The following is a 23,798-nucleotide window of genomic DNA, read 5'->3' on the forward strand; positions in this document are numbered from 1 at the left end:
TGCATGACATGAAAGATGGACGCTCAGAGCAGCACGCCAACACTTCTGGCGATGACCAAAGTCCAAGAGATGCAATTCACTTTCACACAGAGTTCCAAGCAACAGAAACTAAGCCAAGGTTGAGTACAATAAAAAGATGGCAGCGTGACCCAATAGACAGAGCATCAGATGGGGACTCAGCAGACCTGGGTTCTATTCCTGGCTCTGCGACTGGCCTGCTGGGTGACAGGCGCAAGTTACTGCCACTCTCTGGTCCTCAGTTTCCCCATCTGTAAAATGGGGATGATGATACTGATCTCTTTGTAAAGTGCTTTGAGATCTACTGATGAAAAGTGCTATATAAGAGCTACATATTAATTAATTATTACTATATGATTTTCTAAGGAAATAAGAATGAGTTAAGTGGATCAGCTGGAATAAGAACCTACCCCAACTGTACCTCAGTCCTTGATCCTTTAAACAGACCTTTAGAGGTCTGATTCAGTTTGGCATAAGAGGCTTAATTCCCTCTTTCTGCACTTAAGATGTTCCTGCCTTTCAAAATACAGTTCCAACACATATGACAACCTCTTTGCTAGTGCCCGGGGGCCTCTGATGAGAGACCCTGAACATAAAGTATTCAATTAAGAAAAGCTCCAGGGGGTTCAAACATCTAATTCAAGGGTGGTAGGACCCAGCAGAGAGGCTGCTAGAGTGATTGGGCTGCACCACATCAGCAAAGGTGGGGAAAGGCCTGGGACATGGTAAGGAGAAACATGGATGACAAAAGTCTATTGGGAGGTGGGAGGCATGCTAGTAGCTTTTCCAGGCAGAGATGGGAGAAGTGGTGTCCCAAGAAGGTCACACACAGGATATAGAACTTTCCACTGCTTATGCAAACCAAACCTCCAAAACAATCGACCGTTGCCTAGCTCGTCACCAGCCCCCAGTGACAAGGAATTGCAGCATCATACTACTGATTCAGACCTTTTCATTAATGTTAAAGGTGGAGGTTGGCATCTTTGATTCTCTCTGAGCATTAATGGGAAACATTTCCATTACCCTTTGTCTAGACAGAAAATATGTGAACTCCAACCTGTAAGCTGCATGCGGAATGGGGAAGGCTCACTAAAAATTTAATACAATAAAGGTTCATTGCTTCTGGCAGTCCATCAGCATGCATTGTTGCGCTAACCATTTGTGCTGATCCTTAAGGAATGCATCAGATAAGGCAATCTCATTTACGCTGTAGTAGATATCTGAGATAAGAATTTATTCATGTCAAGAACAGGATTTTTATGTTTTACATGCTCCTAAAAACTGTTGTCTTTATCCTCCAAATAAACCTTTTAGAAAAGATGAATACCTTATACTATCTATAGCATGCAGTATCTAGCATATCATACCTTGACTCCGTCCAGAACAGCTTTTATGACACCCTTCACTGTGGTCACCATCTCCTTGTCTTCTGAGTTCACCCCCTCCAGCATCACCTGATCAGACCAACGAATCAGATTTCCCAGACTCTGGTACACACGGCTATAGCAGGAAGAGATGGCAGAACTGGAGAGGAAAAAATGAGTTCAAGAGATAATAAAATGAAAATATGGCACAATTATCTTAATAGAGAAATTACTGCCGATCCCACAATTTATTTTTAAACAAATGTTGTGTGTTAGCAAAAGGTAAAAATTCCACTGTGCCCTATTTCAATTTCTCTTCTGTTAACTCCCTCTTCTGGAATTTGTGTTTACGTAGGACCACGATGACACATGGATTTCACGTCTTTTCCAGTCACACTACTAGTTCTCAAGTAGCTGTTGAAACAATGGTATTAAGGTATGTTTTCATAATTCTGAGAATAAGTTTCTCACTGTTCTTAATCCTTGGAAATGTGGAACTAAACTTGCATTCCTTGTGAAAAGTTTTCTTCCGACACTGTGTGCACACAAAAGTTTGGTTCTGAATGCTCTGAGTGAATGAATTTCAGTTTTGAATTTTTTAAAGGTAGAATAGCACTAAAGCCATTTTTGTGAAGAAGAAAAAAACGATTATTGGAAAAAGGAAGAACTAAATAAAATTGTAACAAAACTACTTATAAGGTTTTGCTCTACCAGCTCTGAAAATGTCCATTTCACTAATAAACAAGGTGTGCTGACACTTTATGATGTTCCAATAAAGACCTAATAGCATTTTTAACAAACATGTTAATTTGAAGCTTCATCACAAACAGGAAAGATGTTTTCAAGATACATCAGGACAACAGAGGGATGTGGTCCTGCAACCCCGACTCACATAAGTATTCCCAATTGCCTGATTCTGCTGGTGTCTCTCCAGTGATTTAATGATTGGCGTTATTGAGAGGAGAATCAAGCCCATAAACTTCAATGAGATTCCTTGGGTGAATGAGGTTTGCAGAATCAAGCCCTAGGTGGGTAATGAACTATTCTAAAACTTCAAAGGGAGGACTGCAAAGAATGGAGAGTACATTTTTCAGAACTATGGTGCTTGTCAGTATTCTGTCTTGTTTCAAGAGAAGTTAGCTGGGAAGTAGATGTTTTCTAAATAGGTCCCTCCCCTGACTCTTTCCAAGGCTTTGATTTCTTTACCATTAATCTTCAATCCACTTCCTTCTAAGAAGGCAGTAATTGAAAAGCCCACTTTGTACTAGATGTAATTTTTTTCCCCTTGATGCAAACGCTTCCCTGAAAGCCAAACAGGAATTCAACAACAATTGGATGGCTTTCTTGCACAACAACCCATCCTCGCACATTTTTCTTGAGGGGGATTGAACATCAAAATCTCCCTTTGTGCCTTGCCACTACTTGAAAGGAGTAAGATACGTAGGTACAGCATGAAAGGGCGCTGCTTAATGAGACTGCCAAATCCTCACTTACTGAATGGGGCTAAACTCGCTAGAACATGCATACAGGATTCCTGCCCTAACACACTGTCTACTGGAGGAGGTCATTACTCAGTGAAAAAGACCACATGACTATAGCCCATATTGATCATGGAAGCTCCCTGCTGAAAGGCTAGATTCCGACATCCAGCTCCCAGATCTCCTCATCTAACTGCCTGGGGTTGAGAGGGCAGCTCAGAGGGTATGTGTGTTCCTAGACATATTCTCTATTTCAATCTCCCCAGTAAGGTAAACTAATTCAACACATGCCCTGTGGAGACATGAATCAGAAAATGATTGACTACACAAAGATGACATTTTCTATCCTAAAGATACTCACTGACATTTTACATGATCTCTTGACACAAGTTAGGGGATTTTTTATTTGATTAAGTGAAAGCAGGTGCTTGTCAGGAATTTAATGGCTGTGGGAAACTTGATAGCAGCCAAAGGAACTCTGGGTCTCAAAAAACCTGAACAATATTCTAATTTCAACAGCTACTGCTCTCTGTAGCTCTACAAACTAAACCTAAAATGGTACTCCTTTACCTCAGCTGCCACTCTGATCTTTATTCATTTTCTCCCGACCCGTCGTAATGGCCAGGTACAGTAGGAACACCTTTGTCTACAGGCTGGCTCCACTCCTACCAGCTGTCCTTTTCCTTTCACAAGGCCTTACTGTGCCTGCTTTATGCAAATAAGGACAGGTTTAGCCCATGTTCTTTCATACAGGAGTGATACTTCTCTTAAACTAGCGGAAGTTAATAACCAAGTGCCAAATTCAGTTTTGCTCTAACTCCAATTAAGTTAATTCTGCCCCAGATGTTCCCTCACTAAACCCAGTTAAACCCTAGACTCTGAAGGTTCTCAGCAGAGCAGGTAGTAACACCCTACTGTGGGCCGCTTTAGAGTGTGGTGCTGTAAGGGATACGGTCATTTCTTCATCACTGAAGATCATACCACCTCTTTTTCCTGCCAGCCTCTGAGACTCATCAGTAACTGAGGCTTCACAGGGGGGAGCAGCAATAGTTAGCCAGACAGCTTTTCAAAAATGCTCTTGAAAATAAAACCAAAGAGGCATTCTATATGAAAACGTAGCTGCTTTTGGAAATATTCAATGGGAAAATACACAAGAACAGCATGAAATCTCTCAGGATTACAGGACTCACACATCTGCATTTTCCAATATATTTTTGTGCTGTTTTGTTTATACAACATTATTTAATGGTGGGTTTTGTTGCAGTTTGTTTTCTAAGCAGCTGCTCCAGAAGTCTGGACAATTATGTGATCTAGCAGATATAGCTCTGGCCTGTGGCTTGAAGAGTCCACAGTTCTTATAATCCAAGCTGAGCTAGTGGCCTTGGCAAGTCACTAGATTTCTTCTGGCCTCAAACTCACTGTACAACTGCGTAAGATTTAATGCGGAATTGAGTCACAGATAATCTACTAACGAGGAATGCACACCCTGGAATGAATTCAGACCATGTATTGTTCTGAAGTCAACGGAGTTGCATCTGCTTACACCAGGTCTGAATTTGACTCAACAAAGTCCAAATAGGCAATTTACAATACGTGTCGAAGACTTCTCTAATGCAGAGGTGGAAGAATTTCACCCATAAAGGAAATACCTTGTGGATGTGCTCACTTGCAGCCAAAAGCGGTCTGCCCTCATTGCTTTTGGCTTGCTAATGACACTAGCCCCAGTGAGAGCACAGCATCCGATGCAGAATCTCTGTGAATATTAGCTGCCTGCTACCAAGCAATGAACTTTCTTCCACTAAAAGTCTGCTGTTTGGAACCATGCCCCACATCCCTGTCCTCTCCTATTTCAAACTCACTTCTAGGAATCAATCGTCCCTTCTTCTCACAAACCAACTCTTTTTGCTCTCTCTTTCCTAATCTGCCGTCCAATATCTGGTTTGTCTTATCTACTGTATGTTGTAGTCTCTTTGCAGCAGGGAACTTGCCTTTAGACTTATGTTTGAAAGGTGCCTTGTAAATCAGCCACTGTTTTTTACTAATAATTAGCAAGAGCAGCATTTCATGCCACTTGTGTGCCATAATTTTTCAAAACGATACAAATTGCCTGGCATTCCCCCATCACAATCCCCACAAAGGGAAACTCACCTTTGCTGAATCCGTGGGTCTACTTGGACCAGCGGTAAAATGGCCTCCAGCACTTTACTTGCTGAACCTGGCAGCATCTCCAGTACTTTCTTGTCAATTGCCATTTTGTCCACAATGGTTTTAAAATAGCGCAATGCACTTACAACCTCCTTTTCCTTCTCCTCAAGCCAAGTTAAATTCTAAAGGAAAAAGGTTGGGGATAGAGGGGAAGAAGAGATTACAGAATGTCTTTTTTTTTAAAAAGTTATTTCAATTCACCTGGTATACAGTGAAACCAACAATGCGCAACGATGTAACTTCTGCGTTAGAGGCACACATGGGCTTTCCCTCTCCACAAACTTTTCCAAGTTTAATCCCAACTCTCCTGGGAAAATAATCAGTATCTCATTTATTCATAGCAAAGATTTTGACTTTTTATTTTAATGGGCAAGTTCTGAGAAAGATTTTGGGTACAAACTGAAATTCAGCTCAGTCATTTTTAAGCAAAGCTCTCACCTTATTGATGAATTATCACACTGCTTTGGAGTCAGCAGAGACAAAGAGAGCCTGTGCTTTCCAGGTGAGACATGCACACGTGCTAAGAGCAGATTGCAAGAATGATTCAAGGAAGGGGAGATGGCAACAGCTGGTTTCAGTACAGTAGGGATTTTTCCAATCTGATCACAACTCTATTTACTTGAATTAAGTAAGGGAATGGAAACACAGTGTGTGCCCCATTTTTAAATCATAAAACAAAAATTATTTTCAAGTGGCCAATGGTTAGGTAACAACTCTGCTCTTTGAACCTTGCTGATCTTCGCTTTTGTGGGGGTTTAATAATAGAAAAAGATGCAATGTAGTGTAAACACATTCAGGGTAAAATTTTCAAACCTAAGTGATTTAGGAGCACAAGCCCCATTGGGTTTCATTGGAAGTCGGGGGCCAGAATGATTTAGTTGCTTTTGACAATGGGGCTTAGGCGCTTTTGAAAAATGTTACTTTGAGTCATTTTAGTGCAAGCGGTCATCCAACGAAAAAAGCGAGAGAATTAGATCATAGAACAGATCAGATCATAGATTATCAGGGTTGGAAGGGACCTCAGGAGGTCATCTAGTCCAACCCCCTGCTCAAAGCAGGACCAATCCCCAGAGAGATTTTTGCCCCAGATCCCTAAATGGCCCCCTCAAGGACTGACCTCACAACCCTGGGTTTAGCAGGCCAATGCTCAAACCACTGAGCTATCCCTCCCCTGATTAATTCCACAATCAGGCAAACCCCCAAAACAAATAAGATCAAAACCAAACTCCTATATTTTCACTTCCATCACTGATATTTACAATGATAAATATGTGTCCAGTCCTATCCCAAGTAATCCTACTAACTTCAATAGGGCTACTCATGTGAGTAAGGGCTCCAGTCTCAGACTTTCCATTCATAAATAAAAAGCCCTATTCACTTAGCAATGCTGCTGGAATGAAGGAAATCATTCATTTTCCCATGGGGATGAACTGACACACCACAAATGAGAGATTTTGGCATCAGTGAATGAATTGGGCAGGAATGAAGGGGTCAACTGGAAAAAGCTTAGAGAATGCCTCCAACATCCTGGCACTCAGCAATTTTGGAAAAGGAAATTCAGAAGTGGCATATGACAGTTTAATGGAGTTCTGGTAAAGGATATTTTTTAAAGTTTGCCAGAGCGTGTCTAAGGGTCTATTACTGCTGGCAGTAAATTCCTGAGGGGGAGATCTAAATTAACTACTAAACATTGCTAGTAAAGGAGCAGAGAGCTTAACAGAGTCAGGTTTCATCCATTATCCCTTCAGCAAATTCAGCTTCAGGAATTAATGACCTATGGGCATTGTGTCCTCCCCATGTCCCTTCAGCTGTTAAACTGCAGCTTTCCTGAAAAACGGGGCCAGCAGACCAAACTACTTGGGATGAGACATTCGTAAGCAGCACTGGCTAGTAACATGAACTTGGTCCCTTAGCTTTATTTCAGCTGCTGTTCCAACTGACCTGACCTTACAGAAGGCAAGCTTAAATTTCCATGCATGTTATAGCATCATTAGGCAAGTTCTAACACAAACTTTTATTATTATTTAATACCTCTTATATAGCAACTTTTAATCAGTTGATCTTAAAGGGCTTTGCTAAGGAGGTCAGTACCATTATCCCCATTTTACAGATGGGGAACCTGAGGCACAGAGGTGAAATGACTTGCCTAATGTCTACCAGCAGGCCAATGGCAAAACTGGGACTAGAACTTATGTTCCCTTAGGCCAAGTCCAGTCCTCTATCCCCTTAGCCACTCTGCCTCCTTTTCTTCTTCTTCTTCATCCTCTTGCACCACCAGGTGCATAGGGTGTCCACCAGTTTCCAGAGCTACCAAGCACATCCCTCCCAGTTGGCAGATGGGGAAGTGTCCACATTTGGGCAGCGCGGAATAATGAATAAGGAACTGTGGACCGAAGGTTGTGCATGGGGCTGATAACCCTATCACATAAAACAAACTTACCACAGAAACAAACACCAGGTGTCATATTGGTATGCAGCAGGCTCGAACAAGAGATCAACTTCATGTGAAGAATATGAAGCCAAATCCATCAACATGACACTCAGAAGCCTGAACAGACCAGCACAAGCCCAAAACAAATGGTGGAAACTCTGTCTCCCCTGGGGTTAATTATAAATCTAGAGACAAGTAATAATGGGCAATGATGTGTACAGAGAGAGCTGGTGGGATGGATATTGATTAATGCTCCTAAAATGTCTAAATGCTCCAAGGCATTATGAGCTATAGCTTAGGCTCATCCACCAAATATCCCTACAGTCAAGGTGGGTGAGTAGGGGTTCCCATCCTTATTGCTGCAGGGGACTTGAACTAAGCTCTTATTTCAAATTCCATTTGTGGTGGACCTGCCCCATAAGTGAACTTATACTGGCAAGAGAGCAGATAGATCTACAATGGCAGGAATTACTAAAACAGCAGTTCTACTTGCTCCAACAATTTCCATTTGGGGCATTAAATTGGATGGATTTACTACTCAGCCAAACCAATAAGTCCCTTCACCCCCGCACTTGACTGACACATGCAGATATATCATTGCATGATTTTGGAAGGTTTCCCTTAAATAATCATTACAAATGCATTATGTATGAGCTACAGCTGACCTAGAAAGGGTTAGGCACTCAGATACTTTGGTGATGAGCGCAGTGTAAGAACCTATATAGAACTGAATAGGCTACAGTGACAGCATACATTTGACTATTCGATCTGGAATAAACCATCCTTTTAATACTTGGATAGGTTTTTGCTATAGTCTTGAATTTACACTTAATCTTTTGGTACTGTTGCTTCTACTCTAGCTAGATTATCTACTGTAAGTGTGTAGGAGACTTAGCCGCAGGATTTAAAGAGACAGAGTACATGCATAGATATGAAATCTACTCAGTCAGGTCTGTCTTTTGACATCATGTATCTTAGGAAAATCTCTCATTTGTCAGCTTCTCCTTATATTCCATCTAGACTCTGTAATAATGACCCAGTGGCACCCTTTCCTCCCCCCACAAAGCTAATCAGTTGGCTACCATCAAACTAATCAATTAGCTGGAGACAGTCATTAAAATGGATTAGGACTGAGCCAGAGATCAACATTTCACAAGTCACAAGGTTTACAATTTAAATGCAGACCAACAATAGCCAATTTACCCAACATGAACAGCAACTCAGCTATCTTTCTATTGAGCAATTACTGCAAGTGAGATTTATTTTCCCCATAATGCAATTCCAGCACCTAGATTTGTAACAAATATTTTTACATGTTCAGCAGATTCCTGGTCAGTCATTCCCCAATATTGCTCTCTCAGCTCTTTGGGGGAAATAATGCAGAAGAAACTTGCCTTTCATTCATATGCAAATATATATATATATTTCTATTTCGAATATGTTTTAATTTGTTTGTGGTCAGATATCAATTAAAAGGAAAGGCTATGACACTGTTTTACATGCATGTCAGTGAATCAGTCAATACAAATAAAATAGCGCAAATTCTCCCCAGTAAATAGCCCATTGGATTGTACACAGAGCTCAAAAATGCTCTGCATAATGACCCTTTGAACTATTCACTATGTATTAACTTTCTTATAATCTCCTTGGAATAAATAATATAATCTCTAAGGAGGATTCGACAATTAAAAAAACAAACAACCATTGCGGAATAGACCATATTCTCTTATTAGTCATATTCTGCTCTCTAGATATCAGATTTACTTTCAGTACAACTTATTCTGCTCGTCAGTCTTCTCTCTCTTATCTCCTAGTCCCCCTCAGTCCTGTCCACCAATGGAAAGGCTCAGTTGAGAAAAAAATTACAGAGATTTTTGGAAAACAATTTTTTTCCCATTTACAGAATGGTTACTGCTCTAATGGACACCTAAAGTAAAAAGTTATATCATAGAATTCAATGGCAGAGCTCCAATATGAGTAGGACCTGGTAGCATCACCACAGTGGGGGCCCAGATGAGTCCCCATAATAAACCTCCATTTTGCCATGGCCATTACATTCATTCAAAGCTGAAACTTGGCAGATGGTTGCTTTTTTAAGACAACTATTAGGACTGGTTTGAATTTTTCTGTGCTGGTGTCACAAAGATTTCTTTGGTTTCTGTACAATTTGGGATCTGCATGAAAATTTGCACTTTCTTGGCTGCAGGGCACCTCATAAGTACAAATACATTTTCATCTTAGCAAGGCAGCTCGCAAGGATGATTGTAAACAAGCTGCCCCCATCTCTCTCTCTCAAGTAATAGATTGTACCCTTTTCTCAACAAGAGGGCTGCTACAGGCCCATTCTTTCCTTCTCTCACTCCGAGAATGAGTGAGAACCCTGAAGACCCTCATAATTTCCCCTGCTTTACAACTCCTCTCCTCAATAGTGGACGTAACTCCCTTTTAAGCCAGTGACCCTCTCTCCTTAACAGTCTGCTGTGAATGCCCTAGCACAGGGGTGGGCAAACTTTTTGGCCTGAGGGCCACATTGGGGTTCCGAAACTGTATGGAGGGCTGGGTAGGGAAGGCTGTGCCTCCCCAAACAACCTGGCCCCCGCTCCCTATCCGCCCCCTCCCACTTTCTGCCCCCCGACTGCCCCCCTCCGAACTCCCAACCCATCCAACCCTGCTCCTTGTCCCCTGACTGCCCCCTCCCAAGTCCTCCCGCCCCTAACCACCCGCCTGGGACCCCATGCCCTATACAATGCCCCCCTGCTCCCTGTCATGACTGCCCCAACCCCTATCCACAACCCCGCCCACTGACAGGCCCCCCTGGGACTCCCACGCCTATCCAACTGTCCCCTGGTCCCTGTCTGCCCCCCGGGAAACCCTGCCCCGATCCAACCCCCCTGTTCTCCGCCCCCTTACCATGCCGCTCAGAGCACCAGGACTGGCAGCCGCGCTGCCCGGCCGGAGCCAGCCAAGCCGCCGTGCTGCCAGCAGGAGCTCGCAGTCCCGCCGCCCAGAGTGCTGGCGGCATGGCAAGCTGAGGCTGCAGGGGCAGGGGCACAGCAGGGGAGGGGCCAGTGGCTAGCCTCCCTGGCCAGGAGCTCAAGGGCCGGGCAGGAGGGTCGCGGGCCACAGTTTGCCCGCCTCTAATCTAGCACATCTTCCCAAGATGCAGACACCCTGCCTCCAGTGCAAAATCCAGCCCAGAGAATGAAAACCCCAAGTCTTCCACATGGTGATGAAGAGTACTAGGATACAATTACCTTATCTCATTTTTAGACACCACTCAACCCCACTGTATAAATCCTACTGTACCTCACTAGGAATAAACCAAACAAGTTAGTAAAGGTGGTATGGTACACTGAATTGGTCTCTCAACAGCAACTGTGGGGCTTGCAAGTTACCACAAGCAATCCCAGTTGTTCTTAATAACCTGGGACTGAATTCTACACCTGAAACCTGGAAATCTCAGCAACACTAGAGCTAAATTCTTCTGTCTGCTCAACCAGGTCAGAATGAGAGTGGAGGCAATACTTTGGTAGCCAACTGGCTATTGCCTCCTGAAAGAAAGGCAATCTCGGTTCTTATAAGGCTTGAAATAGCTAGCTTAGGTTTGAGGAAGGGTGGGCTGAAAGTCAGCAGCTGTTTGAATACATCTGTTTGACTCACTCTGTTGAGGTCACCAGAGATTGAGGACATCTTTGGACAGGCTTCAAGGATCTGCTTGCATTTTAATGGAACACACCCTGAAGTCAGGCAGTGATTTGGAAGTTGTAAGCATAACTATAGGGTGTGTGTGTGCGCGGAGGGAATGTCAGGCCATAAACTGCATTCCATAACGAGTCATTTCAATGCTCATGGAAGAAACATTCATCAAGATCTCAAAAGGAAAGTTATGTGTGTCTCTAGTCAACTACACTACATACAAAGGACCATCTATATGGTTATTCTGGAAAGGAGCTCTAAAGAGTACCTCAGGAAACTCAAATTCTTTGAAGGAAAAACAGCCCCATGCACTGAGAGCAACATTGCCAGAGCAGCAGATTTCAGTATAGTTACAGTACAGACTATTCAACAGGCAGGGAATTGGCAAGACTGTAACCAAGACAGTACCATTCAGCTGCTTACTTTGTTCACTGGCTTCTCTGGGGTTTTCACTGTCAGGTCAGCCTGTTTTCCTTTCTTTGATGGCGTTCGCTTTATTTTTGGTGAATGAAACTTGTCCATCAACTTCATGGTGAAAGAGGAGAGATGGGAGCGCTGAGAATCTGGAAAGAAGCACACGCAGATGCATTATTAGGCTGGAGTAGATTTTTTTGGGAACAGGCAGGTTGTGCTACAAAATTATCTAGAAGAGCAGACTGTGAATACAAAACAGCACTGATAGAATTCACATCACTCTATAAATTTAACTATATTTCCAAGTGTAATAACCACCACCATTCTCTGTTTCGCCCCAGACACAGCTATTCTAAAATGCAGAGAAAAAGACACTGGGGCTGCTTTTCCTCTTCTACATCAGGATCAGAGTAATTATGATAGCTACTTCTTATACAGCGCATTTTTATCAGTAGATCTTAAATTGCTTTACAAAGAATGGCAATATCATTACCCCAATTTTACAGATAGGGAAACTGAGGCACAGGAAGTGACTTGCCCAATGTCACCCAGCAGGCCCGTGGCAATGCTGGGAACAGAAGCAAGGTCTCTTGAGTTCCAGTCCATTTGTCTATCCCCTAGGACACATGGCCTTTGAATGGTTTTGTATGAATAGTTTGTCCAGAAACCTGGATCTTCATATCTCCAAAGGGTTTCAGTTCAAACAGTGGCCTACACGTCAGGGTGGACCATTAGAACACAAGGAGTAGATTGCTTCCAGACATGTACACCCTAAAGCAGTTTAATTAGAGGACTGAGTAAAGTAGTTTCCTCATAGGAGGACACATTTTTCATTGGGGAAATCAACTTTTTTTCAGGTTCGTGAGTGTCTGAAAAATGGAAGGCTCAAAGATCTATGATGCTGTCACACAGATTTTCTGATGAGATTTTTTTTTAAACTGTTTAGCTGTGCTGCTAAATAGAACAGAGTTTATAAGCTGCCTTCCTGGCAGTGAGCAACTTGGATTGTACTTTGAGCAAACAGCATTTTAATAGGAAAGGTATGAATTGCTCTTGCAATGAGCCAGACAACTCAGACAGCAACAGTAAACTTGCCTTCAAGTACATTATCTGCAAAAGTAAACCCTTTCCCTTGCCCTTTCGGCTTATCTGGGAATTGACTGCATTGGTCGTAATGAATAACAGCGACATCTCCCACGTGTGTAGTGCTGCACCTTCTCGTTAGCGTGGAGACTACAAATAGAGTAGGCTGCTGAGTCAAATCTAGCATTCAGCAGCTAAATACCACATAGCTGCATTAGCACTGCTTCTACATTCAGAAAGCACTAACCACAACTCAGGGGAAAGAACCTGGGCTTACCGCCTCCCTTTAAAGAGAATTAAGCATTACTAACTATCATCAGGAAGGCAGATTTTAGTCTCTTCTGTTCCCACCTTCACCAGAGCAAAAACTCCAACTAATGAAGTCATGTGTCACAATTTTACAGGCACCCTGTTAGCTGATGCTCAGTGGTCACTGGTTACCATCTATTCTAGTACAGTAACTGGATCTCTAGTAGCTGCCTCCTGTCAGTACTTAAGTCTGAACACAAATGTGCCACTCCACACAACATTCTAGGGACACTATCAGGCCAAAAATACACGCTCTGTAGAAATAAGCTTTTACAAAACCTCAGACCAAGAGAAATATTTCAATCAAATTTATCTTAAAAACCTCAGTAAAAATTGGGTCCCCCCCAACATACAGACACACACACTCTGTAGTGTGTGCAACCTAAACATTACAGCATGCTTGCTAGTGCAGGAGAAACTGAAATTGACTAGACAAAGTAGGGGAGAAAAGCGAGAAAATGACCAGTCTATGCTCCTTGTCCAAGTTCATAAAGTTGCAAAATATAAAGCAGCATATATGGTGAAAAATAAAATTTAGCATCAGGACATTGCAGGAATTTTTTTAAACTTAAGGCTCTTCCTATTTTTCAAATTTAGGTACTTAGTACAGGCATCCAAACCCAGATTAAGCAGTTTAAATAAAAGTGGACTAATTATCAAAGTTGCTGAGTCCACTCAGCTCCCATTAATTTCAGTGGGTCATCAGCATCTCTGACAATCAAGTCACTTATTTAGGTGCCTAATCTTAACTAATTAAATTTGAAAATTTGGACCTAAGTTATTAGGATTTTAAAATGTCCAGTGTGTCTTTGAATGGTCCATAAAAACATCTTTCAACTTTCCAGCCTCATTTTCATATACCAATTAACTCAATCAATAAATGCAAAGTAATGCATGTTGGAAAACATAATCCCAACTATACATATAAAATGATGGGGTCTAAATTAGCTGTTACCACTAAAGAAAGAGATCTTGGAGTCATTGTAGATAGTTCTCTGAAAACATGCAATGTGCAGCGGCAGTCACAAAAGTGAACAGAATGTTGGGGATCATTAAGAAAGGGATAGATAATAAGACAGAAAATATCATATTGCCTCTATATAAATCTACGGTATGCCCACATCTTGAATACTGCATGCAGATGTGGTCGCCCCATCTCAAAAAAGATATATTGGAATTGGAAAAGGTTCAGAAAAGGGCAACAAAAATGATTGGGGTATGGAATGGCTTCCGTATGAGGAGAGATTAATAAAATTGGGACATTTTAGCTTGGAAAAAAGATGACTAAGGGAGAGTATGATTGAGGTCTATAAAATCATGACTGGTAAGAAGAAAGTAAATAAGGAAGTGTTATTTACTCCTCCTTATAACACAAGAACTAGGGGTCACCAAATGAAATTAATAGGCAGCAGGTTTAAAACAAATAAAAGGAAGTATTTCTTCACACAACGCACAGTCAACCTGTGGAACTCTTTGCCAGAGGATGTTGTGAAGGCCAAGACTATAACAGGGTTCAAAAAAAGAACTAGATAAATTCATGGAGGATAAGTCTTTCCATGGCTATTAGCCAGGATGGGCAGGGATGGTGTCCCTAGCCTCTGTTTTCCAGAAGCTGGGAATGAGAGACAGGGGATGGATCACTTGATGATTACTTGTTCTGTTCATTCCCTCTGGGACACCTGGCATTGGCCACTGTCAGAAGACAGGATACTGGGCTAGATGGACCTTTGATCTGATCAAGTATGGTCATTCTTATGTAACAGTGGAAGGAAGGAATGAAAGAAAGAAACCTACTAGATAAAGCGGCGTGAGCTAAAGAAATCCAATCAATCGATTAGATAGCAGATTCAACTTTCCAAGAAAGGTTTAGTCAGTCAGTCACTCATAACTTCAGAAAGCTAGGAGGTCAGAGTTAAGATCTTTTAGAAACTAAAAATAACTAACTATCTATTGTTCCCATAGGAGAGGGGTGTTTAAACTAAACATAAATTTTGAAAAGCTGATTTTGACAGGTCAAATTACATCTCTCTCCCTTCTAGTAACACAGGGTTTTTTTTGTGGGGGAGTAAGACCATTCAAGCTATAACTATAATATACAGCTTTACAATACAGGCAGAATATTCAGCTATTCATATTCATAACATGGGAGGCACCACCTGTTATATTCCTTCATCCACACCAATCACTCAAGTAAATCAGCAAATGAAAAGGAAAACCCCACTTCCCCAGCCCTCAACCAATAAAAGACACCATATGAGAACCTCATAACCCAAGTCTGGTTCAATGCAACAAGCAAGCATACCCCAGGAGTGACACCAGTGAAGTCAGAGATCAGTTTGATCAAATGTAGACAAAGGTTAATGTAACATAAAATTATGCCTTTTAAGGATTTTATAGAGGCCAGAAAAGTTGGAAACCAGGTTTTCAGTGTTTCTGGTGGTTCCATCCACCAGTACATTTCTGCGCTTGAGACAGTGCATGGAACAACCTATTCATTACTCAGTCCAGTTATGTCAAAAGGGCTAGATGTGGCTGGGTTCCATACATGTCATTAACAGAAAGGGCTGGACGTTTTCTTGTTATATCTTCTAAGTTAAGGCTCATGATATCTTAAAGACACCTATAAACATTTAAGTATTTAAAGACTTGGTGCCTGTGGGAAAATATTTTGTTAATACAGTTAGTTGCATAAAAACTGCATATTTTTAAAAATAATTCATTTGCTTTTGCTGCAGTATTTTATGGCATCACAACTGGTTGCTGTGGAAACAATTAGGATGTTACCAACAGGTCAGAACTTCAGACTGGAAGTTGGCATTGGAATAAGAGGAACTCCTCTTTAAAACAAAGACACATGACAACTGGATGTGGTCCTATGTGGGGAGAGGGGAATATTCTGAAGAGAAAGAAAAATTCCTAAGTGTCCGGTAGGTTGGCAGAACTGTTCTCCAATTAGGTGTTTTTCAAAGCGTATCCCCTGCCACCAGCTGCTGTTTAATTTCTGTTTTTTAAATCCACCGAGGAACACAATGATCCGTGGCTGTTGCAGGCAAACCCAGACATACATCAATCGACCTGAAATATCGCTCAGAGCAGCTGGCATCCTGACTTAGCAACAATTTACGTCACTGCTTTACATCCACGGGGGTCTCCCAACTCTTAAACACTCCCAGCCCCCACAGAGTGCTCAAGGTCGCTGTGGGCAGCAATTCCCAACAGCTTCAAGAATGCTTTTGTTCTTTACTTTTGCAAAGACACCAGTGGTATCTAATTTGCACAGCATGTCAGGGTTTTACACACATTCACATGTGGCAGGAGAAGGCATGGATCAAAGTCCTTTAAATATTCAGGCAAACACTGCAATTAGAATAATTAATCTAGAGGGAAAAGAATGGTAGTGGCAACAGAATGCATCTCTGACTCCTCCACCATTGAGAGGCAAGGATCCTATTTAAATGAGTATCAGAGAGGTAGCCGTGTTAGTCTGGATCTGTAAAAAGCGACAAAGAGTCCTGTGGCACCTTATAGACTAACAGACGTATTGCTCCAATACATCTGTTAGTCTATAAGGTGCCACGTGACTCTTTGTCACTATTTAAATGACCTAAATCAGCGGTTTTGTTAGCTTAAGTCAGATGATATTCAGCATCTACAGGCCCTTACGATGCCCTACTTTGAAGATCGTAAACAATGCAACTTTTATTTCCTACCTGGTCTTTTTGTCTACAATGAGCATGTTTCCTAACTCACCTGGTCGCAAGATTTTGCTGCATTTATGTTTAAGTGAATGGCTCACACACCAACCCCCAATACTCTCTTACATTCAACAAAATTTTACTTACCACTTACAATATCACTTTTTATGTTCAAAGCACTTTACAAACGTATCTAATTTATCTTCGAATACCTATTTTATCCCCATTTCATAGATGGGAAACTTGGGCATGAGATGGTCAAGTGACTTGCCCAATCAAACCACAGAGGGGAGTCAGTGTTGGAGCTGCAATTAGGATGCAGAACTTCTTGATTTCCAATTCTATGCTAAAACACTTGGATTATACTTCTCGCCACACTCTCGTAAGTCCAATTGAGGTTATTCATACACTGAACAGCGATAAATGTTTACTGTCTCTCAGGTGCTGTCACTTTTCAAGTAGACATATTGGTCAAGTATTATTTGTACAATCTACATTTTCTCAATGGAGTTGCATGTGTGTGGAGCGTCAAAAGAGAAATTATGCTTAAGTAGCAACAAATAGGAATGCACTGGCTCAGAAGGATGTAAGTTAACAAGGCTTTCACAAATGCAGGCAAAAATGCCAAAGAAAAAAAGCACAGTTGTGTAGGACTTACTAGATCTGCTATCGTGGAACTGATCTGCTTTGAAAAATCCTTTTACTTTTACTCACTTCAGTACTAAAATGTCTAACATGTCCTATGGCTCTCTAGCAAATAGCTGAAAGAGAAGAGCATATTACGTGGTTTGAAAATGTACACGGGAGAACAGGAAATGATCATGGCAGTGAGCGGATGAAACACTGTCCTCCTGCACTTTGTTCACCTACCTACAATATTAAACTACTTAATACATAAGTACCTGAGCTCTGGTGCCACTTCTTTGAACTATTTGCTGAAGTGCCACAGGATTTGCTAGACGTTTCATCCATTTAAAATGACTCTAGGATATTGCACTCACCCCTATTAAGCACCTGCAGGCAGCACTTAATGAGAATACCAGCACTGAACTTTTAAACCTCCCTTCCCCTTTTGGTGCATAGGAGTGGGGTATTCTGTACTTCTTGATATGGCGCATTCAAATGGCTTCAAAGCTAATGGGAAAAAGTCAGGGTAAGAAAGCTGGATGGAACTATTACAACTGGAGGGGAAAAATACAATCAAATTAGAGGAACTGTTGGCTTTCCATCCTCTCCCATTTCATCTGTCTGGAGAGTTCGCTGCTGCTCAGGTCTTAAACCAAAGGAAAAATAAACCCTCAAAATTATTTTGCTGTGGATTCATGTGTCTCGACTTCTGACTGGCAGTTTTAAAACATCAATCCTTTCATTGCTAATTCCATCTTCCTATTAAAGAGAAACCTTGCTCTGTTGTGTTTGAACATGCTCCAGCTGTTGAGTCATGGCCTTGCCGCAGCTTTAAAACCAGTCTCCCCCACATCGGCACGTGTCTGGGTTCTGACCACACACAAAATCTTAGAAAGCTCACGCGATATGAGTGTGCTCTAAGTGTCTTTGGAGCCAGGTGCAAATGGAACATCTCACAAATCCCCACCCTTTAAATTTTCATCTGATGCCTTAACACAGGGCCCCTAGGTAGGAAGGTTGGTCTGTCTAGGTGACGGTCTTGTTGTGTGGGCTGAGAAAGGCAACCCCGTCAGCTTGAACTTGTGATGCTTGCCAGTTTGCTGACAGAATGTTACATCTCATGAGGAAAGAACTGCTGATTTTAAACTACAGAGGATTAAGAGGTGCAGGAAAAGACAGAGATGAATCAGTCTATGTGCTGTAGCTGTGACCAAACTAGACTCTGCTGAAGGGGAGATTACTAGTCAAAGCCCTAGTTCTGTAACATCACTAGAATGGAAAGATGACGACATTCCACTTGGGCTCAAATGAATGGTAGAAATTAGGGCTGTCAAGCGATTAAAAAAAATAATCGCGCTGTTAAACAATACTAGAATACCATTTATTTAAATATTTTTGGACATTTTCTACATTTTCAAATATATTGATTTCAATTACAACACAGAATACCAAGTGTACAGTACTCAATTTATTTTTGATTACAAATACTTGCACTGTAAAAAACAAAAGAAACAGTATTTTTCAATTCACCTAATACAAGTACTGTAGTGCAATCTCTTTATCATGAAAGTTAAACTTACAAATGTAGAATTATGTACAAAAAACCCCTGCATTCAAAAACAAAACAATGTAAAACTTTAGCGCCTACAAGTCCAATCAGTTCTACTACTTGTTCAGCCAATCGCTCAGACAAACATTTGTAGAAGATAATGCTGCCTGCTTCTTGTTTACAATGTCACCTGAAAGTGAGAACAGGCATTTGCATGGCACTGTTGTAGCTAGTGTCGCAAGATATTTACATGCCAGATGCACTGAAGATTCACGTCTCTTCATGCTTCAACCATTCCAGGGGACATGCGTCCATGCTGATCATGGGTTCTGCTTGATAACCATCCAAAGCAGTGTAGATCTTCTTTTTTGGTGGTTTGGGTTCTGTAGTTTCAGCATCAGAGTGTTGCTCTTTTAAGACTTCTGAAAGCATGCTCCACACTTCATCCCTCTCAGATTTTGGAAGGCACTTCAGATTTTTAAATCTTGGGTCGAGTGCTGTAGCTATCTTTAGAATTTTCACATTGGTATCTTCTTTACATTTTGTCAAATTTGCTGTGAAAGTGTTCTTAAAACGAACATGTGCTGGGTCATCATCCGAGACTGCTATAACATGAAATATACGGCAGTATGTGGGTAAAACAGTAGGAGACATACAATTCTCCCCCAAGGAGTTCAGTTACAAATTTAATTAACACTTTTTTTTTTAACAAGCGTCATCAGCATGGAAGCATGTCCTCTGGAATGATGGCCGAAGCATGAAGAGGCATATGAATCTTTAGCGTATTTGGCACATAAATATGTTGCGACGCCAGCTACAACAGTGCCATGCAAATGCCTGTTCTCACTTTCAGATGACATTGTAATTAAGAAGTGGGCAGCATTATCACCCGTAAATGTAAACAAACATCTTTCTCTTAGCGATTGGCTGAACAAGAAGTAGGACTGAGTGGACTTGAAGGCTCTAAAGTTTTACATTGTTTCGTTTTTGAATGCAGGTTTTTTTTTTTGTACATAATTCTACATTTGTAAGTTCAACTTTCATGATAAAGAGACTGCACTACAGTATTTGTAATAGGTGAACGGAAAAATACTATTTCTTTTGTTTATCATTTTTACAGTGCAAATATTTGTAATCAAAAATAATACAACGTGAGCACTGTACACTTTGTATTCTGTGTTGTAACTGAAATAGATATATTTGAAAATGTAGAAATACATCCAAAATACTTACTAAATTTCAGTTGGTATTCTATTGTTTAACAGTGCGATTAATCACGATTAATTTTTTTAGTCGCGATTAATTTTTTGGAGTTAATCACGAGTTAACGACGATTAATCGACAGTCCTAGTAGAACTAAAGCCAAACATTTAAGGTGCTGGTGAATTCCACCAACTTAACTCAGCTGCGTGTGACTTACCCTAAAGTCAAAGTGAAAGTTCTAGCACTCTACAGATCAGTCACTACAGACCTTCCAGCCTCCCTTATATCCTTCACTCACACACAGTATGAGTAAGTCGCTGTTAGGAGTCTGATTTGTGAGGGCATTTCAGAGAACAGTTACAGATATTTCAAAAACAGGTGTGGGATTTTTTTTTTTTTTTTAAAGGCACTGGTTACTGTGGCATAGATCAATCATCAAGACAACTAAGTTGGACTAGCAGGGACTTGCAATTAAAATGTTCAGCTTATTTAGCATCTGAATCATATGCAAACAGATAATATGGTTGGTTTTAAAATAAAGAAACCCCTCCCCCCCGAGTTTTAGAATAGACAAAGCCTTTAAAAAAGGTTAAAGTTCAGTCTTCAATTTCAGATTCAAAGCAGTCCTTAAAACTCAGAACTTTATAAAGAATGAAGATGTCCTTACAATCTTATTCCACTCAGGTCTTTTCTGGGAGGACATACTTAAAAGCCACCAGATAAAACCAGAGTGTCTCTCTCCCCGTGTCCTAACGAAGCTGTTGCACACATTTCTAACTGTTTCTGCCATTTATGCCAGGGGTCCTTCAAACACAGAGGTGACTTATGTCATGAATTATGCAATGGATGCCCATTAAAATGGCATTCTTCTCCCTGGGCACAGCTCAATCATTTGCAAAAGGCAAAGGCAAGTAGCATGGCTTCAAGTTAACTCTGACTCATAGGGACTTTGTGGGTATGTTTATACTGCAAAACACCGCACATTACGTCTCAGAGCCTGGGTCAATTGACTTGGGCTCATGAGGCTTGCAGTGAGGGACTAAAATAGCCATGTAGATGTTCCCACTTGGTCTGGAGCCCAGGCTCTGAAACCCACCCTCTGAGACTCACCAGGCTCTGAGACTCACTGCCATGGAGGTTTTGCTGGTTTGTTTGTTTTTGCAGTGTAGCCATACCCTAAGAGTTCTGAAGCAAAAAAATAATTAGGTAGACACTTCAAAATGCCTGTCCAGTTGGCACTGTAATGCACTGTCATATTAGAGACAATGGTGGTTGGGAGCCCTCTCTGGATTAGACTTTCCTAGAAGAGTAAAGCCACTTGACTCTCTCTTCTCTAGAGCCATCTCTGCTGTCACCACTACAAGAAATCAGCCAATTTAGGATGGCTAGACTCAGGGGCAGGTAAAGAGATTTGGAACTTTACCCATCTATAGTAAGGAAAAAATTGCAAAATGTATGGGTGTATCAACATTATCTATATTTGATTATCATTGCCCACAACCCTTAATGGGTCACTTATCTTTTTAGATTATAAACTCTTTACCGGGGGAACTGTGTCCATATATATTCGTAAAATATATCGTGTAATGGGATGGGCTCTGAAACAAGGCCTCTTTGGTCCTTGAGCAGAAGACTATATATTTTCACAGCCTTGATGATAGAGAAGAAGAACTGAAGATCTGCAGGATGCGCATGACTTGCAAGGAAGAAAACAACAAAAAACAGTTGAAGATGATGAACATAAACATGGACCGGATTAACATCTGTTCTTCATTCTTTCAATAGGGCCATTCATCACTTCATTCTGATATTGTGGGGGAGACTGTTTTTACAGTTATGGTTCACATCCCCCATCCCTGTCAGTCTCCCAGGGATGTTCAGGAATGTAATAATTATTATCACGTCATGCCTGTATGGTGCCTTACATTTTCAAAGGCCATCAAACGGGGTGTCGATTGCTGTGGAACTAGGACTAGGACGTACATTTTTAACCTGAGGACATTTCACCACTCTCTCACTGACTCATCACAGCAGCCTGGTCTCATAGCAGTTATAAGCTAGTCTCTCCTTCCCCTGGTGTTTGCCGCCGGGCCGAGGGACTGAGGCAAAGAGTATTCTTAAATGAAAGGGGGGCCCAGCAGATTTGAAAAAAGCAGGGAGGGTCCTACATAAACCAGGAAGTTTGCCCACCCTAACCTTTGTACCTTAGGTGGAGCTGTTTGTAAGCTGCCATAAGTCTCTCTCCAGGGAAATTCTGTGTTAGGAGAGCTGCCAAGGCTCAGAGGAAAAGGTGGAGGAGAAGTTGCTTTAGAATTCAAACAACACTGATGGAGTGTTAAAGGAACTTTTCCTTGAACATCACGTCACCTTCTAAGCAGCCAGCATTTCGAAGCAGAAAGACCAATTGCCCTTTTTCTTTCTTGGCAAGGTTACAGTGAGCGGCCATAAACCAGTGAGCATTAATGATGTGCAGTGACAGCACACAAACTTCTGTGGAAAAGGGAGGCTCCGTTCCTCAGCTGGCCAGGCAGTGTTCAGTGACTCACAGGCTTCGTTATTTTTTATGCCGCCCTCTAGGGCCTCCAGAGGAAGTGAAACATTTTTATTGGTCAGGGAACACATTTTGATTTTGATTTTTTTTCTAAGCCACCATGAATGAGACATCTCCAGCTGCATGCACCTCCTGGGGAAAGACCTCACAGGGCATGCAAGGGGACTGGCGAGGCAGACAGAGCAACCCATCGGCTCAGCCACATCTCGACTGCAGTGAAAGAAACTGGATCATAATCAACATCATTCATTTTACAGCACAACCCTTCTTCCATTCAGATTTCTATTTCCCTCACTCAGTAGCAACTCAGCAGGTTGGTAGGAGGAGATGATCCAAACCAAGTAGCAGGTTAGGAGTCTGATTGACTATCTCATCTTTACTGAAAAGTCATCTTTTAGCCTGAAGGATCTCAACAGAGACCACTTTACCCACCTCTGAAATGCAGACACACGGGGTGGGACATAATAGCAATACTACTCAACAGGTTAAGTCAGGAAATGAAGAAGAAAGCTATATCCATCTGAAAATGCAGAGGGAATTCAGATAGGCAGAACGTAACTACTCAAGTTTGAATTTATCTAGCACACCAGGACTAGCCCCTGACTTCTCTTTCAGAAAAGTTACATGGGCTTTTTATCGATAAAAAGTGGTTAGGACATTAGCTTTACACTGAGTCAGAAAAACAGCACCTCCAGCAGATTGGTTTGATACTGACTCATAAGGAAAGATATCATCTATTGAATCAATAGCAAATCTTTCTGCAGTATCTGACCATTCCCTGGCCACTTCCCAGACACTTACTGAATCTGCACAACCCCCCCAAGGCTGTGAGAACAAATGGGATCACAACATTGGTAATGAAGTATCAGAGGGGTAGCCGTGTTAGTCTGAATCTGTAAAAAGCAACAGAGGGTCCTGTGGCACCTTTAAGACTAACAGAAGTACTGGGAGCATAAGCTTTCGTGGGTAAGAACCTCATTCTTCAGATTTGCATCTGAAGAAGTGAGGTTCTTACCCACGAAAGCTTATGCTCCCAATACTTCTGTTAGTCTTAAAGGTGCCACAGGACCCTCTGTAACATTGGTAATGTGGTCCATAACATCCCGTGCCAGCAACACTGAAATACAACACAAACGTGAGTCAAGTGCCCTACAATACCAGCACCACTGCTGTTG

At 41.6% G+C, this 23,798-nt stretch overlaps 1 protein-coding gene across 5 annotated transcripts in view; it reads right to left on the reverse strand.

Moving 5' to 3' along the window:
- Positions 1 to 23,798, reverse strand: part of RAPGEF1 (Rap guanine nucleotide exchange factor 1) — a 127,637-nt gene that overhangs the window by 63,343 nt on the left and 40,496 nt on the right. For all 5 annotated transcript variants that reach the window (XM_024193079.2, XM_024193078.2, XM_024193076.2 and 2 more), the window contains exons 2-4: positions 11,616 to 11,755; positions 5,009 to 5,187; positions 1,386 to 1,542 (exon numbers count right to left, since the gene is read on the reverse strand). In XM_024193079.2, coding sequence (XP_024048847.1) covers positions 1,386 to 1,542; positions 5,009 to 5,187; positions 11,616 to 11,755 — 476 coding nt within the window. The remainder of the gene's footprint in view (positions 1 to 1,385; positions 1,543 to 5,008; positions 5,188 to 11,615; positions 11,756 to 23,798) is intronic.

Source organism: Terrapene carolina, unplaced genomic scaffold, assembly GCF_002925995.2.
Source record: "Terrapene carolina triunguis isolate 2854851 unplaced genomic scaffold, T_m_triunguis-2.0 Scaffold238, whole genome shotgun sequence".
Lineage (NCBI taxonomy): Eukaryota > Metazoa > Chordata > Testudines > Emydidae > Terrapene > Terrapene triunguis.